A 19,334-nucleotide genomic window follows, 5' to 3' on the forward strand; every position below is an offset into this window, starting at 1 on the left:
TGCAAATACTTATTTTAAGATCTAAGGTTCGAATGACTGTGGTCAACCATTTAGACCACCCTTTCTCTATTAGCGCCCACGTTAGGTACTGTTGAACCGATCTTGTGAACCCGACCCCTCACCATTTGTGTTAGTAGCACCCCCATCCCTTTGATTGTGGTCAATAGTTTAGACTTTAGACCACCTTTTCTCTATTAGAGCCCCCCCTTTGGTACTGTTGAACCGATCTTGTGAACTGAAAGTCTCGCCGACTTCAAGCGTCTTTAAAAGGGAAGTGGGGTTCAACAGATTTTGTGAACTCTAAATCCACCAATTTCCTCAAGAAAATTGGTTTGATTTTATGGTCATTGATAAACTTGTTGATCTTCCCCAATGGCATCCTAAAACTAATTTGCTCGCCTCACACTATCTCTCATGCTTTTCATTTCTCCAATTTACTATCTACCATTTTCAAAACCCATCTCTTCATTCCCACTTAAACTTCTTAAAAAGACCAAGATCATCCTCATTTAATATATTCGTTCAAATTTTCAAAAAAAAAGAGACTAAGATCATCCTCAAGGCTTCTTCTCCGTCGACTCCCTCTCCATATCCCCAAAAACCAAACAAAAGTTCCCATTTTGAAGCATTCAAAAAACTCCTGTTCTCAAAACTACTACATGTATTGTTGTCATTGCTACATCTCTCTTGAGCGATCTACCAAACCTATCATTGCTTCTCCAATCCACCAAGGGACCGTTGGATCCATGTAAGATATCAACCAAGCAAACTCCAATGAAGAAAGAAGAAAACTAAAGAAAAGGATTTTGTTTCTTACCTAAGATGTTAGAAGTCTCAAAACCCTAATGGAGTAAACATAAGAAGACCAGTAAAAATAATGTAGAAATCTCAATATCGAACAAAGTAATCAAACCACTAGCTATTTTAATGTTTCATGCCGCTCCCAACAAATCGATAGGGTTGAGCCAATGTGTGGACCTAATTCGACTGAAACCACTGAGTTTGGATCAAACAAAGGCGCGTTTGACAAATCCGCCCAACCAACTTTTCTGCTTTGAAGTTTGCTCAAACTGCCAGAACTTTGATTTGATTTAGTGAGCTCCAATTCACACAACTTAGTTTTAGGCTTTTAGCTCTATCTGATACATGATATGTTAGAACGTAAACCCTAAACCCCAAATACAGAGTATTTTCTCTCCACTAGCCCAGAATTCCTCCACTGGTCAGAGTGGTGAAAATTGATATTCAAATGGCACAAGTAAATATCAAGATGTTAGATAAAAAAAAAGAAACATGGTTAAAAGAGGGGGTATTCTCATTCTTAGCACTTACAAGATCTTTGCTTCCCTGGCTTTTACCAAAACCCATCAAATACTTCCAAATTTAAAGTAAAATACTACAGGAACTACATACTAATGAAGTATGTATGCAATCTATCCAGCTGAAATAGTATTAATCATCTTAAAGATCTGCTGCCATGGCAAAAATTGCAAAAACTCATTACAAGCACCTACTTGTAGAAGGATTAGCCGAGAATAGGGAAGATCCGAGTGACGTGATCCAATGGGATGCTTTCCGTAGTGTTTTTCTTGAGGTCTGGTTGGTTAAACTCGGTGCGAGGAAGAGCAATAAGCTGACCCTTGCCTTGGCCCTTCTCAATCACCCAACCGGAGTTGGCGACTTGGTGCTCTACAAACTTGTCAAGTGAAGGCCCTTCGATGTTGATGGCCTGTTAAAAAAACATCAGATTTTGTTCATAAAGGTTTTCAAGTGAAATTATATCACAAAGGCCATGACCTAAACAAATTTGATGTATGTCACACTTGTATGAACACAGAAGATTACTGCTGTGAAAAGGTATTAATCTTAAGAATGAGAACAAATGGCAGTGAAAATGAAAATACCTCTGCTAGAACCGTCTTGGGAACCTTCTGATATGTCAGGGAAAGAACGTGAATTGCATAATTCTGGATTGCTTGCTCAAAACCTGCAGATTGTGAATACAGTAATCCGTTAGTACAGCCAAACCATGTTTTGTTTTCTTTTCAACATCTTCGGAGACTGGGAACTACCAAAATGTATAATATGAAATGAGAGATACTGAGGCATTCATATTCTAGCAAATTTGTTCCTTACCTGGCACAACGTCAACTATGCCACGGTTCTTGGCTGCCTCTTCCCAAAACTGCCGGAATCTTGCTGTCTACAGAGAAAAAAAGAACATGTAGAATAATGAACCTTTGAGCATATATATGACTATATGAGGCTACCACTGTGTACCAGATAGCTACCACAATACCAAAAATACATACCTCGAGGTAGTGAGATAGAACAATTAGAGTCTTGAATTGTTCTTCCATTTGCTGGTGTCACAAAGAAAACATATAGAAACACCCATGAAGATAAAAACATATTCAATTTTAAGAAAAACAAGTTAAAGCAAGGAAATGATGTCACGTCACTAATGAGTAGGCTTATCATCTAAACCAAACTCTTAACCAGACTCCCAATACGATCAATTCCCGTCATCACCATTATTTTTTTCTGCTTTCGGGGAATTAAGCATTATCATGCTCAAAATACAAAAGACACGAGCATAAATGTCAAAAGTAAAGCTTAGAAGGAGAAAATGTTACCACTCGCTCCGGAATTAAAAAGAGACAAAGACCGAAATCTGGAGCTGGCATTGCCATAAGAGCCTGTGTTTAGCATTAAAAGGAAAAAAGTCCACCCGTTAGACTCAAATTGGACAATCAGAAAGGTAAAAGGTGTGTTGTTCAACTTGGATTTCGCAAACCTTGACCAAAATACGAGCAACAATCTGGGTACTCATTCTTTCTGGCTCAAACTACAAAGGAGCAACATACTGACATATCAGCGAAAAGAAACAGCTGAAAACAATGCATTTCATGAGCAATAAAAGAACTACTATCCTAGAAATAATAGAACAGCAAAATGCCTATGATCCTAAGAATGCATGAACTGCGTAGTAGGAACACTCACCTGATACAGTCTAAGAAGACATAAATTTGCATCCAAATTGTATGTTTCTGAGGAAACCTACTTGTCAAGAAAAGAACAAGGTTTTGAAGTAAGTAGATAATAATATCAAGGCAATCACCAATATTTACACAATAAGTCAAATGCAAACACAGATGTTTCTAGTAACAAGTCAATTCAAGACAAAAATAACCCAATACTGAAACAATTTAACCTACAAGCCTACAACTAGGATGATTGTGCAGGGAATGAAATAGGTTAAACACTTACAGGTAGAAATTACCACCCCAGAAAATGTAAGAGAAGGATAATCAATATTAATTAGGTAATAAACTACGAATTGTAAAAACATAGTTTCACATTCCCAATCTTTACAAGTACAACATTGTTCTGGGGAGATGCAACAAACGAGTTAAGAGGGTATGTTTCATTTGGTCTACAATTTTCCAATTTCAAGGTTAATTAGGAGGGGAACTATATCCATCCCCATCGAAAACTTGTTAAGCAAAGATGATGGATTTTAGACATTAAATATAACATAGCATCAGTAAACTATATATTCAGAAGGTGTTCGATAATCGATTTATAGGAACAAACTAGAAGCACCGCGGCCAATGTTCTTAACAAGTTACAAAAACAAATACTGTACAAATTTTCAGTTAGAAACGAATTCTCTCAACAGGCCTATGTCGTTTAGGGTATAATATAACTTCCAAAAACGTCACTTTGGAATCCATAGTACTCTAATCTCCACCAGCTCTTGAATCCCTTGTTCATCTATCATAAGTTTTCTTATTTGTGATGGAATTATTTCAGTTCTACCAACTAGAAGCTCTAAACTACAAATCTACAGGAACTACCTGCAAAATTTTCCAAAACCCAATATTCAAACAAAATTGCTAAAACAAATCAAACCCAGTATTCTTTTTATCTTAAACAAGCAAAATCTTCTTCCTTTTTTCAAAAATTCAACAAACTCAGAACTTTCGTTCTCACTCTAATGAAAGGAACCAAGAACGAATAATCCAGAAATGAATAGATGAATGGAAAATCAAACTAAAATCACCTGCTCATTAACATGATTCTCGAGATCGGGAAGGATATCTGGATTGTAAGGGTTCAGGGCGATAAGTTCCTCGACTGAATAGTTAGCCTGCTTTTGAATCTCTTTACCCATTTTATGAATTTCTCTCTCTAGACTTTTACGATGAGAAGGAGAAAATCGAAACCCTAAATTTCGTGAAACTGAACAAACTGGAGATAAAAAGGAAGAAAGTTGCAGGGGAAAGTGAGGGTTTTTAAGGGAGAAACAAGGCTTCTAATTTGTATCACTATTGAACCCTTTGTACGAAACTTGGGAAATTTTTAAAGGCGCTTCAAATTACGCTTTTTTATTGAAGGCGCGCACCACAAGAAGACAACCTTGAACTTTTTTGCCCCTCCAAGATGTTTTTAGATCTACCCCAAAGCACAAGAAGAAGATAATTGAATAACATATATAGATAGACAAATTCAAGGGGAAGAGTGATAGTAAATGTTATTGCCTAACAATAAATGTCCATTCGGGTAAAATCGAGATAGACATAAAGTGGACTAAGTCGTTTAAGACAATAACAACCACACAACAGTACCAACTTGATGGTGTTTGGCTCCCAGGATCCAACGACTTTCTTTCATGATTGTCAATTGTGATGGTACTTAACAATGCTGGAAGAAGCGAACTCTCTTAAGCAATATGAACTGGTTGATTTCTTCAGAGTAGACCTTCTTGACTCATGACTTGGTTTCTAGATAACTTTGGACTTGGTTTCAAGAGAACTCTGGAGTCTGGACTCGGTTTCAAGAGAACTCCCGACTTCGGTTTTGTCTTCCATGTACAATAGGATACTTCAGACTCCAAATCTAGATTTAATAGAATGCTTAAATCTAGATTTTAGATCAACTATAAATGCTCTAGATTCTATACAATTTGGAATGCTCCACGGCAGTTGATTTTAGACATACTAGAATGCTCTCAATTTCGTTTTCAAGATATACTATAATGTTTTCGACTCCATGTTTTTTATTCCATCTTCTGAATTGAGGCTTCTATCCCAGAGACACACATAATGTTTAATGTATTCAGAAGAGAGGAATAGACTGAATGGGTATGAGAAAATGAAGTGGTGTTGGGTCCTATTTATAGGTTGAAATGATAAATTTCAAAGGTAACATCGTTCCTTAGATCTGGTTAAATTCCCGAAGGAATCCCTTACAAGTAAATGCATTTTGGTCGTCAAATGGAGTTGTTCCAAGATATGCCGATGTGGCATACTTTGGGGTCCGACGGGATGTGATTGGAACCTTCTGGAAGGTGCCCGAAGTGTGACCAAAGGAAGACTGTGAGTCGCCCGATCCGTCGTTCAACGCATTACAATTTGGCCCTTAAACCAACTATTCCACTTTGCCAATTAGTCCCCAACTTAACAGAACTCAGTTAACTTACCATTTTTCTTTTTAACTTAGGAGCTTGAGGAGATGAACGCATTGACACGTCCTGTTTCTAAGTTTGACGAGGAACCACTCTAAAATTGGCTCTGATTCCAACAAAAGTTTTAATAGATTCTGAAAAAGGTTAGAAAGAATTGAGAGAAGAATCGGAGAAAAAAATACCTTTCACCCAAAATTCTGGTTTTGCATTTTTTTTTCTTATCTATGCTTTAATGATCGTGAAAACGAATTCATAATTCGCTCACATGAATATGCAAAATAAGATGTGAATGACTCGAAATTCTACACGAATGCTAATAAGCTTGAAGAAGAAATTGCTCAATGATTTTCATTCACAACTCATAAAAATAGAACATTTGCTTTTCCTTTTTGTTTTTACATATTTTGAAATAGGTTTGAGAATAAGTTCCAACCCATCCATGATTTTTTATCAGAAGGAAGAACAAAATTAAGCTCAAACATCTCTTTAGAGATCTGTTCACGAGACTCACAAAAACCGACTAACTTCGCGACGATTTCAGCACTCTCTCTAACATGTTCCATGTTGTGTGGATCGGTCCATAACTTGTTCACCAACTGCAGTCTCCTCTGCTTACCACCGGCCGGAACTTCCCACTTTGTATACAGCATTTCGAGTTCTTGTCCTGTTAGTCTTGATGTTATTCTCTTGGCTAGTTGTTCTCTTTCTTGTTTAAGAGATTTGATGCTGCATTTTTTGACATAAACAAATCATGAGCTAAATTTCAATTAAAGGAAACACATGAGTAACATTATAGGATATGCATGGATTCATTTCACAGAGTCAAATATCCGTCTAACATCGTCTAGGTTTCAGATATCGAGTATGATTTTCAGAGACCCAAATTGACTCAAGTCTAGTTTTTTACTTTTTGTCTGACTCGTCTAATGCCTGTCTCAGATTGATTTTTGGTCCACTTGAGTCAGACGTAAAATAAGTCTGAATCAAGAGATTGCTGTCTGAAATAACCTAAAATGGCTACTGTGCCCCTGACGAAAACAAGTAAACTCAGAACACTCACATTTAGACAATTCTGACTCAGCCGAGTTAGATAAAGACAATAAAATAACACATAGTCTTCACCAATGTTACCGAGTAGAGAAAAAATTCATCTACTTCAGCTGAAACTTCTAACTGATTGACGATAAACTCAGTGAAGAATTTGGGTGAGACCAAGATCAGACCAAGTTTTGGATAATAGTTTAAACAAAAAGAGAGTATATATACCTGGACGAAACAGAGCCAGCTGGTTCATTGCCCAAAAGAGCCGGGCTTGCGTTTCCAACCTCTGCCAATTTTTGCTCCAACCATGTCAACCTTCGAAGCTCAACTTCCATATACATCTGATCATCTGGATCCCCCCTGAATAATAAGTAGAATTGCGAACGATGTACTATTGAAACATGGCATAAATGCCATAACATTATAATTTGCTTTCTTTGGTCCTCAAAGACAAGGGACCACGTTATCGGAGACTGATCAGACAATCCTGTTTCAGAGGCTGAAGCTTCATTTTCTTCCATCTCCAATACCTAAATAACAGTATAATTAAGTACAAGAGAAAGTAAAAAAAAAAGAAAGAACAAGAATTCAGCAACTAAGATCAAATCTTTACCTGGCAAACAAGAAGTTGCTTTTGATATTGTAGCTTTGCGACCCTTTCTTTCAATTCGGTAACATAAGATCTTATGCTCCTTATGTTCTCTTCAGCTGCATTTTTGAACATTTCTTGCATCCTTTTCACGTTAACCGAATTTGGACGTCCCGAGCCTGGTTTACCATCTTCTCTCCTCGGTGTACTTTCACATGGTTTCAGCTCTGAGGTATTATCAGCTCGAACTTCAACGTTCTCGTTCCTTGGGGACTGATTTTCTTGCTCAGACTCCCTTATACTCCGAGAGGAGGACAGAAGTGAGGATTGTGAGCGAATTATAACTGGCATGTTTGTGCTATTTCTCAAGGGAGTAAGCGTTTTTTCCTTGTTCATGGTTTCGAGAGGAGACTCAGGAGTCTCAGTGTTCTTGGGAAGAGACAACAAGAGCTTGTCTATAGATTTCTGAGCATTTTCAAGCTGCTTTTCCAGAGTAGCAATGGTGATTCCCTCAGAGTTCAACCGAGAAATTTCGTCTTTCAGATTAGGGTTTTCTCTCACTTCGATATCTTCGACTATTGAACTAACAACATTCATCTCCTTAATATCTGAAAGTAATTTTGCGATGGTTTCTGTAGCTTCCTGGCTTCCCAATCTGTGTGAAGAAACCTCCTTTTGGAGAACTTCAAGTGCTCGATTTGCTTCTTCGCCTAGCTGCTTTTGTCGTTGCTCAAGCTTCCGAATTTCATGAACAAGCATGAACGGATCTGCAGATGAAGTTGAACGTCTCGACATCGCATTTCTTTTTACTGTTCTCTTTTTCACCCCACTTGATGAAGGTGTACACAGAAGTGGCTCGTTTTCGGTTGAAAATGAAAGACATTTGACTACTGAACGGGAAGAGTTCGATAAATTTGACCCCTGAAACTTACATAAAAAAAGTTACGAAAAGCAATGGATATACAAACTAAATACAAGTTTGGTGTCCCTTGTGGATTTATACCTTCTGCTTCTTGTGCATTTTCCTTTCCAATTCAAGCTCTGATTGTGCAAGGTCTCGCTCACGCTTTAGTTCTTCCATTTCCAACATCATCTGTACATCAGATTGATTAGTTCGCAATTTTACGCATATACAAAAAAATGTGATGTCAGTAAGAAGATTGACATTTGCCTTGGTTTAACCCCAAAAAAGCAATAATTGAAACGAAATTCATCTAGTACTTTTCAAAAGCTGAGTGCTGTACCTTCTGGATTTTCGAATCCTTTTCTTCCAGTAGGGATTTTAAGCAAGAAGATGAAGAAGGTTCTGGTGATTGAAGTACTGCTTCAAGTCTAGCAACTTCCTTCCGCAAATGCTGCACTAACTGCCTCTCGGCAACAACCTGAAAGAGATCACAGTCACAATATGGATACGTTTGAATAAGAAAGTAGAAGTCATATCTTGAATCACTCTGTGGAGGTAGGTATAAGTGAAAGGTCGATTTGGTAGCATAAAGGAGTTAAGAAAAAAGGAGCTTTCAACAAAGATTCTTTTTCCAAATGATCCCATTCAGTAGCATAATACTTACCATATTTACTTGAGCACTATTTGTTACTTCCTTTGCACGAGTTGCAAATGAGAGTGTATTTCGAGATTGTTCCATGTGACCTAAAGCAGGACTCATAGTACAAATGATTGCAGTTCGAGAGTTTCCCCCAAGTGAAGACTGCAAAATTCGGGTAAGTTTCGAATCTCTATATGGTATATGCCCGCTTCTTCTTCCACCACTGTAAGCATAAAAACTTAAGATCAAAACGCAAGAACGAAAACTATAACCAATAAAAGAACATATTGTACTTAACATTTGATCAGATAGTTTACGGTTACATGTATTTTGCTTTGCTCAAATAGTACGAGTCCGTAGTTCGACTTTTTTTTACCTTAGTTTTCTAATCACAGTCATTAGTGTTAACAGGCTGCGGTTAATATGAGATCCTTCTTTGAGTCTTATACCATCCACTTTTGTTTGAGAAGCCCGCTCACTTCCTGCAAGGTCCACTAAATTCTGCGAAGCCCAACATCCAATTATAATCTTTGATTAAATTTTTTCACATTTATAGAAGAGAACAGAAATAGGTTATACCAAACTTGCTACAAATGACTTCACATGTCCGGTGTTTTCACGGAGACAGCTCTCCACAGTCTGCAATCGAAGTGCAAATTTGTTAGCTAAACCCTTACTATAAATTTGATCAATACAAAAGGGCGAGAATGCTCTCTTATCAATATTTAGCTCCTCCATAAATTTGTATAACTATACTTACCAGCCTTATAATCTGATGCGATCTCGAACTTGTATCATTCAAGGCAGTTTCACCCACTTCCCTTTGAGCTGTGAATCGGAAATGTTGTGAATTAAGAGCTAAATAAAACCCTCAAACTATGCAAAAAAGTAAGAGTAGAGATTGCCTACCTTCACAAATACCAATTAAACTCCTCAAATGATTACTGTCCTTAGCTACCTCTTCAACCAGCTTTTCAACAATTGTCCCTTTCTGTATTTAGGTCGTAAAAACATTGAAATCCATAATTCAAACAGAAAATAAATAAACAAAATTGAGACTTAATCCTCAAACAATAACTAGCATATACCTCTGGATCATCTAAAAGTCGAAGAGGAGCAGACTTTCGATTCAACAGGTCCATGACTGTTTCGTTATAGATCTCCAAGGCCGAAATTTTGAGCACAAAGTCTCTCTCTGATGTCTGTGAATCACCATTATACAATCAGAGAGACCTAAATTTAAAGAACATCGCAATATAATTCTGAACTTGAGAATGGGTACACCTATAAAAGGGTTGCATTCTGATCTTTATAAAACTAAATGCTAAAGAAATGGTCGAACATGAAAAGTATGGAAGCTCGACTCGTGGAGTGGGGATATGAGAGTGGTATATAGATACTTAATTCCAAGATTCTCTAGTACAAACTAAAAGTTATGAAGATTTTTGTAAATTTTACCAAATGACTTCATGTTGAAGCACTCACTATCACCTTTTAGGCAGTACAGCATCAGTAGTTAAGATCAACTGATACACCCAATTAAACCGGGGATCGGATAGGGATCGGGGGTAGCCCGAGCCGCCCCCATGTCGAAACTTTTAGTTGTTTGAATTTAATTTGAATTATTAGTGATAACTCCGACAACTTACCCTTCCCAGACCAATCCCACCCCTGCTACCAGTAACATCAGTTAAATTTCGAGGACGATAAATGAAGTAATATACTAAAACTTACATTCCTAATGTGCTGATATATGTCCTTGACAGCATTTTCGGTAATCCCTCTCATGGTAAATGTCTTCCCACTGCTTGTTTGTCCATATGCAAATATTGTAGCTACAAGAAAAAGAGAATTAATTGATACTTTCATACTAGAAAAACGAAATCGTGGAGGAGCAATGATAAAATTCTCCGTCTTCATAAAAAATTCTTACCATTAATTCCTGTAAGGGGAGACAATGCAACATCCTTAGCCCCTTCTTCGTACACTTTCTGAGTCAGGCAGGTTGCATCAAATACTCTATCTGACATCATACAAAATTGAAATCACAATCATCACTCGAAATGTCGAAGCTCATACAAGAATGAAAGTTAAAGTTTTTAAATTTTTCTTACATTAGCTCAGCCAAGTCCGTGGTAAAACTCACACAAACTAGAATAAACTGAGCTATCTTCATAACTAGATGCTGCTGTTAACTATTAAGTTTGTTGGCATCGAACTCAAACCCCATTTCCTATGAGCCGGTTAACCCTTAATCCTGTTATATTAACTTTTCGGGCTACCCCTTGGTCCATTTAGGACTACTATCGGCACACCCACTCACATGTAGCCCACCGGAGCCTATCATGTTTGGGCTTAGCTCTAATACCAAACGGCAAAATAAGCGGAACCGAATCCAAATGAGTCCCTAAGAATTGGTTAATAATGTAACAGTAAATACTACATTATAACAGAATTTACCAAACGTATAAGGAACTATCGAGCGCTCGTGATTTAAATTCTTGGATAAAATGGTGTTTTCATTAGTGCACTCCCAAGCAATTTGATCATTTTGTGCTTGTTCTTTTCTACTCAGAGGTCTAACTCTAACTGTGACAAATATCTTCTCTTCACGAGCTTTCGCGCCTCCAGGAGTAGATGGTCCTGGAGTTCTCCTCGCTTTCGATGCCGGGGTCAGAGGTGTCCTAAACATTGTCTGTTAGAGAAACCCTGCAAGATTGAGAATTTAAGCATAAAGGGAAACTAATAATGATGTTACAGAAAAACAAACACATGCATAATAACAACACATTTTGTAGGGTAAAACCCAAAAAGTAAATTGGTATAAAATCTACTAAAAAGATATAATTTTTAGTCTTTACTAAGAGAAACATAATGCAAAGAAAACCCTAATTTGTGTCAAAAACTACCATCTTGAAAGAAAAAAACTCTGGTCCTCAACGAATTTAGGTAATAAAAAAGTTCATTGAAACATAACCAAACCCACAAAAGAAGAACCAGAATCATCATGAAACTTAACCCAGAATCAAGCTTTCTTGATATCACAAAATTTTATAAAGATCCTATACGTAGTCACCTGAATTAACAAAAGAATCACCTCGAATGTGAAAAAATGAACCAGGAAATCAGTAACGAATATAGCAAGATCAGAAGTAAAATAGAAAAACTTCCAAAAGTGTCGAGATTCTTGTTAATCAGTAAAACGAAAACAAACCCAAATTATCATTACTTATACTAGTTGAGTAAAAACAACAAAGTTCACCTGAGATGTTAAAAGTAACAAACGGGGATTCAAGAAATTGGAACTACCAAAATTTGCAGTTCTTTGAAGACCATCAGAACCAAATTGGAACAAATTTGAAAGGTTAAAAGGAAACAAGTCTAAACAAAATGTGCTGAGTCTTCTTTGTTGAAGAAGAAGCAAGAAAAATTAGGGTTTTTTGTTTGTAAAGATTAGGAGAGGAGAAGCTGTTGAAAGAGAGAAGAAAGGGGTTAGGATTTCTCAAGTTTTACAAAATTCAAAAGGGTATCAAAAAATTGCAACGGCTTCTTTATAACGTCCTTCCGTTTCATTTTTTCTATTAGGCGCTTGGCACTTGCAGATCATATCATATAAGGGAAGTTATATAGGCACCTCACAAATTACTAAAGGCGCAACCCTTAGGGCAAGAAGAGGTTTTCAGTAGCAACTCGCTTGTAGCCTTGTACAAGCCCAAATTTTCTTTTTCTCTCAAGAAAGTTTGTATCCCTCCAATCTCTTTCGATTTCAAATGTGGAGGTTGGGATTTTTTTGAATAAGGGTTAGAGCATCTCCAGTGGGACACTCAATAAAAGTTATAGACGGTGTCTAAGTTATGTGGCAAAATATAGACATTCTAAACATTTTCTTGTCTCTAATGGAAGTCTTCACACGTCACGCTTAATTTAATATGAAAAACTAGTTAAGAAGTACAGTTTGATATTGGTTTAAATTTTAAAGTTTGGTGAGTTGACACTTAGGTGTTGTTTGTGTTTTTATTTATGTCTGAATATGAATTGACTGAATCTGAATTGGTTGCATTGTTTTACCAATTAGATGTTTGTTTTCTACTGAATCTATAGTTTTGAATTAAGATTTGACCATTATATCCCTCATTTGTATATTTAATCAACAAACCCTAACTCCTGGGCGAAGAAAAGTGTTAGAAACTAGGGATTTCTCATTTCTCCTCTCAGATCCCTCTCCCTCTACTTGTCGGATCTCTCTCTCAAATGGGGAAGCTCTCGCTTCTATCTCTTTTTGACCGGTGACAGCTCTTGTCAGATCTCTCTAGCTCTCTCTAACTGATGAAAAACTCTCACCGACTCTCTCTTTCTCTCTAAGCGATGGAAAACTGTCCCGGGATCTTTCTCTTTCTCCATCTCTCTCTTAGCGAAGGTCGGGAAAACTAAACCCTTGTCAGATCCGACTACGGTTTCTGAAAACATAGGTAAATGACCCTCGCCAAATCTACGAGGGTTCGAACAAGATGAGCCCCACCATGTCAAGATGACCCTCGCCCGATCTGGCGAGGGTTCATAGATCTCCTTTGAAGATGGTGGTTTTCGTTGTCGTGGTGGTGGTCTGGCTGGTTTGTGAAATTTCTGGTCCATGGTGATGATGTGCTCTGTGGTATTGGTGTGGTCTTTGGTGGTGGTCTTGTGGTATGGCGGTGTGGCCTTTGGTGGCGGAGTTGTGATCTGGTGCTTATATGTTTTGTGGTGGTGGTGGTGATGTGTTCTATGGTGGTGGTGATGGTGGTGATGTGCTATGCGGTGGTGGTGGTGGTGGTGGTGATGTGCTTTATGGTGGTGTGGTCTGCTGCGGGTAGCTTTGGTGGGGTTAGACAAAGAATTTCTAAAATATAGGGGTAGTGACGTCATTTGATATATTTCTGAAACGAAGCCATTGTTTCAGACTTATTTTGAAGTTTGAAATATGGGCCCTTTTTCAGTCAATTCAAACATTGGCCTAATTCAGACCTTGGCCCAATGACCAATGTAGACAAATTTTCATATTTTCTTAAATTAAAAACAAACATGTAAAATCTAAATTGAATGTTTAAAAGAGTAACATGAGATAGTTTTGAACAAAAATTCAAAAAAAATCTTATGTGAGACTCTATGTTTTAGAATTTGGTATTCCAGTGGAGACGCAGGGAAAATTGGGATTTGGATTTACTAATTTTTGGAGACATGATTCATCTCCATTTAATGAGTAAGAGGGCCTTCTTATAAGAGAATCTGCGATGCAACAGTCAACTTGAAAAACTCAAATCGACACTTAAAAATAAATCTAAATCAAATGTTGAGTTCTTTGAATGTTGCATTAGAGAAGTATTTCGAATTGAATATCTCAATAGTGTCACCTAGAAAAGAGAATCTCACTTCATACTTGACACATTGGATTAGTTGAGGTTTTGTTTAATTTTGCATTGAAGATTCTCTAACCCAATAATTATTTTCAAGCCCAATACGAAATAGTGAGCCAGCTTAATTGATACTGCTTGGTTCTCTAACATATAAATAAATTTTAGAGGGGCCAAATGACCTTAACTTGCCTCAAAAGAATGATATTTTCTCTCACCCACAAAGATACAGGGTTAATTCTATTTTGGCTCTCTAAAGATGACCAACTTGCCAAATGGCAAAGATGATCAGTTTATATTTGGAATTTTTTTTCGTTACTCAATTTTAATCAACTTTGACAGTTGTCTGTTTCTTTTGGGTTTGTCATTATCTACAAATGTATTCCCTCCATACCCTCTCTTTTCCTTCTTCAATGGAAAAGGGTCGCCAACTACCAACTACCAACGACCGTTCACCATATTTTTTCTTCTACTTTTTCTTCCTTCCCTCCTCGCATTTCGTTACTCAATTTTAATCAACTTTGACAGTTGTCTGGTGAAGTGTCGCCGACAGCCGAACGGCCAGTAGCCAACTACCCCTTTTCGCTGATGAAGGAAGAGAGATTGTAAGGAGCGAATTACAGTAAAAGGGGTAAAAGTGGAAAAAAAGCTACGAACCGCTAAAGTTGAGTGAAACTGATTAAGAACAAAAACGCTAATAAGAGTCAAAATAAAAATTAGTCATCTTTAAATAGTAATTTTTATGAGTTAATCATATTTAGAGAACCAAAATAACATTAACCCAAAATGTTATACTAACAATTTGACAGCATTACAAACAAAAATATTAAAAACATTTTCAAGTCAAAAGTGATTATCCTGCTTTTGGTCACCCCCACAATTTGGCTTTATACGGTGTTGGAGAGGCAGAATATTCGCACACTAACAAGTCACCATCTACTTTTACCACGGGATATGGCAATGTTCATAAAGCTTAAATCTGATAGGAAGATGATGATCCTTGGCTCTTCAAGCTATTAGCCTTTTATTTCTAGATTTGGGGAGCTAAAAATGGTTTCTTTTCCTCTTATCCTCTATAACTAAGAAAGGGGAAAGACAGACAGACCTTGGATAAAGACATTGATTGCTATTATAAATTTATAAATAATATAATGGCTCTTATGATGTCTATTAATGTATGTGTTTTCATTTGAATTGAAACGGTTTCTGATGTCTGAGAAATGTAAATGTTTCTCAATGTTTGGGACATATCAAATGTCTACTAATATATTTGATATCGGTTTTGGACATATTAAATGTCTCCAACATTTGTTTTTTTCAATTTGAGACATTTCAAATGTCCACTATTGAAGTATATTGAAGACAAGGAAGATATCCAGGAGATATCTCTCCAAAATAGAAGCAAATACAAAATATAGCAATTGCCAATTGTAATTTATTGTTTCCTCTATGTAATTATTTCCTTATTTACTAGTTCTCTACAAATGAAGATACCTTTGACTATTATAGTTTGTGCCTCTTCAATTATGGTATTAGAGCACTGTTGATATTTTTGGGATTTTTGATTCGATAAAAATTATTACGTTTCTTCGGTTTTATCTCAAGGAGCTCTACGGATTCTTATTATCTTCATACTTCGATCGTCCCAACTCCATCTACAAATGTCAGTTAACAATTCACTTTTTCCAATTTTTTCCAAAGTTTTTCGAATTTTTTGCTATAATTTTACCTCTTTTAGGTTAGACAATAATTCAAATCCGTTTCGGTTCTATTTCGAGAACCGGAATACCCCTAATCTGGTCTATTACAATACTGGGTTACCCGCTCAAAATAAAGACAACCCTAGAGTTTTCTGCTGACTGCAACGAGTCCTTCGTTATTTGAAAGGCACCATGAATCATGGTCTCCTCCTTTCTTCATCCAGCACTCTGGCCATTTCCGGCTTCACCGATTTTGATTGGGTCAGTTGCCCTATCACCCGTCGCTCGACCACCGGCTACTTGACTATGCTTGGTTCGAGCCCATTGTCTTGGAAGTCCAAGAAACAACCGACCGTTTCCCGATCTTCGGCTGACGCAGAATGTCGAGCTCTCGTTACACTCACTGCAGAACTGCAGTGGCTGAAATATTTGTTTCAAGACCTCCATGTCCCGATATTAGAACCCTTTCACTTTCAGGTCTTCTGTGATATTGCCGCCAATCCTGTCTTCCACGAACGAACCAAACATATCGAAATCGATTGCCATTTCGTTCGTGAGAAAATTGAATATGGTCTTATTAAGACGACTCACCTTCGCTCCGTGGATCAGATAGTTGACATCTTTACGAAACCACTTGATTCTGATCCATTTCATCGGTTACTCTCCAAGTTGGTCTCGATTTAGATTCCCTTCTCCTGCTCCAACTTGCCACGAAGGAGGGGGGGTATTGAAGTATATTGAAGACAAAGAAGATATCCAGAAGATATCTCCCCAAAATAGAAGGAAATACAAAATATAACAATTGTAATTTATTGTTTCCTCTATGTAATTATCTCCTGATTTGCTAGTTCTCTACAACCCTAGAAATATGTACTCAATTCAATCAATGAAGGCACCTTTGATTATTATAAGTTTGTGTCTTCTTCAATTTATTACCCAGTTATTTGTATTATTGGTTTTGGACACAAGATCACAGATGTTTTGTCTCATTTAATTTCATTGACACTGGTGGACACTAAAATGTTTTATTAAAGTAAATTTGGAGAGATCTTAGAAAGAGAATGTCTTCCATTTATAAGTATCATGACAAAGGAAATAAAAGTAATTAATAATATGTAACTTGGGCTATAAATTCATCTCATGGTCCGAAAATGGGTTGAAAATCCTGGCTCGAAAAAAAACTAGACTGGATGTCTAAAATGGAGGCCACGTTGCAGAACCGCCAATGGAATCTTTTTGGCCATAGTCGATATGATCGTATCTCTGGATATGGCAAGCGAATATTCAACGCTATCTAGCTTTATGTGTAACGCTTTTCTCTTAAGCAGGGCATAGCACAAGGTGTCGAGCATACTTTTGCATAACTCCCGCTCTGGGCTCAAGTTGCAGAGCTGAATCAGATCCACCCTTCTACTGGCCTTTAATTCACGACCGAGTTTAAGGTGCCCAGCAAAGTCGTATCAACCTCTTATTTCAGGGCTAAGTTAATAGAGTTCTTTCGCGCTCTCTGTTGGTTTCGTCAAAGACTCACTTGTGCATTTTTAGAGTTCCGACATGTGCAACCAAAATTAATTAGTTGACTTCTTGACTGATCAAGGTTGACCAATATTTGGTTCAATATATGATAACAATGCACACATACCAAATAAGTAGTCAATTTTTACTGTTGAACACTTCTAGTGTTTGAAAAAGTGTGTAATCACTAATTGAATATCTTCAATCCATAAAATACTTTCAACTCAAATTATTTACGAAGTTTTCCATTGTTTCAATGTTATAATTATGGCTGCCAATTTGAGAGAGAGATATTGAAAAAGTGGGAGATTCCAAAAAACATAGAGCAATTAGAAATGAGATAACACTTTAGGGTTTGGAGATTTGGTTTGAGAGATAGTCAGCAAGAACAACAATACTTAAAATTATAATCATTGTTTGTGAGTAACCCCTTAATCAAATTAAATAATTCAAACATTAAAGAAAAACACTGTCAAAAGAAATTAAATCATTGTGGAGATAGTCCACAAGAACAACAATACTTAAAATTATAATCATTGTTTGTGAGTAACCCCTTAATCAAATTAAATAATTCATACATTAAAGAAAAACACTGTCAAAAGAAATTAAATCCTACTTGTTACGAGATGATGAAGATCAATCTTCTGGGCTACTAGTGATACTGTCAGTTTTGACACTAGCCTTGTTGTTTAACCTCTTAAGAGGAACACCACACTCTAGCTCACAACCTATACGAGATTGTTTACAACACACTCTCCCAAGACCATATCATGATAGAACGAAACGCGTTGATAACGTATTATGAGATGATGCGGAGCAGTATTCTAAACTGCTAGTGATACTGTTCGCTTTAGCACACACTTGAGGAGCATGATATTCAATCTCACACAGAGCGTGGAATTGTTTAGAACACTACTACCCATGCGAATTTTGAAACCAGACCAGCAAAAATGTGAGAGACAATGAACACGTGAAAACCTACAAAGTGGCACTACCAAGGACAAGTATCTAATTGAAAAAAAAATGAGCCCCCACAACCAGAGTTTAACATATGACTGTTGGCGCTCATTGGAAAACAGTCAACTAGAGATATACTTAAACAAAATTAATTTAGATAAACATCACTTAATTACATGAATTAATTAATCCACTTTTTGCCACGTACGCATTTCTTTTGGATAAAATTCACCCGACTATTTTGCCCTTAATAGTCGGTCAGCTTTGTCACATTTTGTTTGCACTCTTTGTTGGAGATCTTCTGGTTGGTTTGTTCCAGAAATCCATATAGCTGGACCCACCAAAATTAATGCCTCGGTTTCTTTTCTTGACTACCTCTCGTTTTCGTTTTCCTTTTCTTTTTGTTGAAATTCTTTTGTTCTTTTTTAAGAAATTAAAATTGAAAGCCACAAAAATAATATCGATTCTTTTCTCCACCCAAAAAAGCTTTGTTTTTTTGTTGAAAGTTGTTAGGTTAGGTATGGGCTAATGGGCATAACAAAAAGTATATCGACAAATTAGAAGAATTTAACTTCTGTCTCTTTTTAAATAGATATATAAGTGAAATAGTTTTGTGTTAGATTCACAATCAATTTTTTGTTCAGTTCTTCTTATATTTTTTGTGAAGTATCTAAGATTTATGTGCTTCGAATATTTGAAGAGTTCTTTTCAAAAGAAAAAGTGCAATTTACATCGAGAATTTCCTTATAAGACATAAATAAATTAGAAATAAATTTAAATCAACTATAAGAGTGTTCTTACACCTTCTAAGGATCTATGTGTTGTTGCTATAATGATTTATGATCCTATCATGTTGTGGTGTATGTAAGAAAACAAATTCATTTAGTATCTTTGATGTTTATTACAAGTAAACAATAAACTTAATCTGCCGATCTACTAGCAACCATGATTATCCCCTCACTCTTTCCCATAATATTTGATGGATTTCGAAGATAGTTATAATAAGAGCAATTCCAATGAAAAACTCAATAAACAACTTAAATTGTTTTATGTGTCAGGTCTCAATTGAAATTCTCATTCCTAGATGTTACTATTGAGACCCTCAATGCAAATGATATCTCTAATGCAACG

At 36.6% G+C, this 19,334-nt stretch overlaps 3 protein-coding genes across 4 annotated transcripts in view; all 3 read right to left on the minus strand.

Annotated features, from left to right (window-relative positions):
• The window catches only part of LOC147531872 (uncharacterized), an 80,277-nt gene that overhangs the window by 21,072 nt on the left and 39,871 nt on the right, over window positions 1-19,334 (minus strand). The gene's annotated exons all lie outside the window — the stretch shown is intronic.
• EIF3K (eukaryotic translation initiation factor 3K) lies at window positions 1,295-5,151 on the minus strand. The gene is made up of 8 exons (XM_086645111.1): window positions 4,067-5,151; window positions 3,004-3,060; window positions 2,798-2,848; window positions 2,637-2,699; window positions 2,313-2,363; window positions 2,137-2,203; window positions 1,905-1,987; window positions 1,295-1,729 (listed from the first exon to the last, which is right to left on the minus strand). Exons 1-8 carry the CDS (start codon window positions 4,175-4,177, stop codon window positions 1,526-1,528), a joined length of 687 nt encoding a protein of 228 aa, XP_086501237.1. The 5' UTR covers window positions 4,178-5,151; the 3' UTR covers window positions 1,295-1,525.
• Window positions 5,793-12,242, minus strand: LOC147531875 (kinesin-like protein NACK2). 2 transcript variants are annotated; one of them, XM_086645107.1, is made up of 15 exons: window positions 11,907-12,242; window positions 11,105-11,353; window positions 10,578-10,667; window positions 10,379-10,479; window positions 9,733-9,846; window positions 9,554-9,635; window positions 9,405-9,472; window positions 9,224-9,283; window positions 9,021-9,145; window positions 8,669-8,867; window positions 8,345-8,482; window positions 8,104-8,193; window positions 7,125-8,021; window positions 6,737-7,041; window positions 5,793-6,196 (listed from the first exon to the last, which is right to left on the minus strand). In XM_086645107.1, exons 2-15 carry the CDS (start codon window positions 11,334-11,336, stop codon window positions 5,866-5,868), a joined length of 2,832 nt encoding a protein of 943 aa, XP_086501233.1. In that variant the 5' UTR covers window positions 11,337-11,353; window positions 11,907-12,242; the 3' UTR covers window positions 5,793-5,865. The 2 variants fall into 2 exon arrangements, with proteins under 2 accessions (XP_086501233.1, XP_086501232.1); XM_086645106.1 differs by having other exon boundaries at window positions 7,125-8,027; window positions 11,907-12,231.

The sequence above is a fragment of the Eschscholzia californica genome, unplaced genomic scaffold, assembly GCF_041429995.1.
Source record: "Eschscholzia californica isolate CP2 unplaced genomic scaffold, dmEscCali1.0.p SCAF_6, whole genome shotgun sequence".
In the NCBI taxonomy this organism is placed as follows: Eukaryota; Viridiplantae; Streptophyta; class Magnoliopsida; order Ranunculales; family Papaveraceae; genus Eschscholzia; species Eschscholzia californica.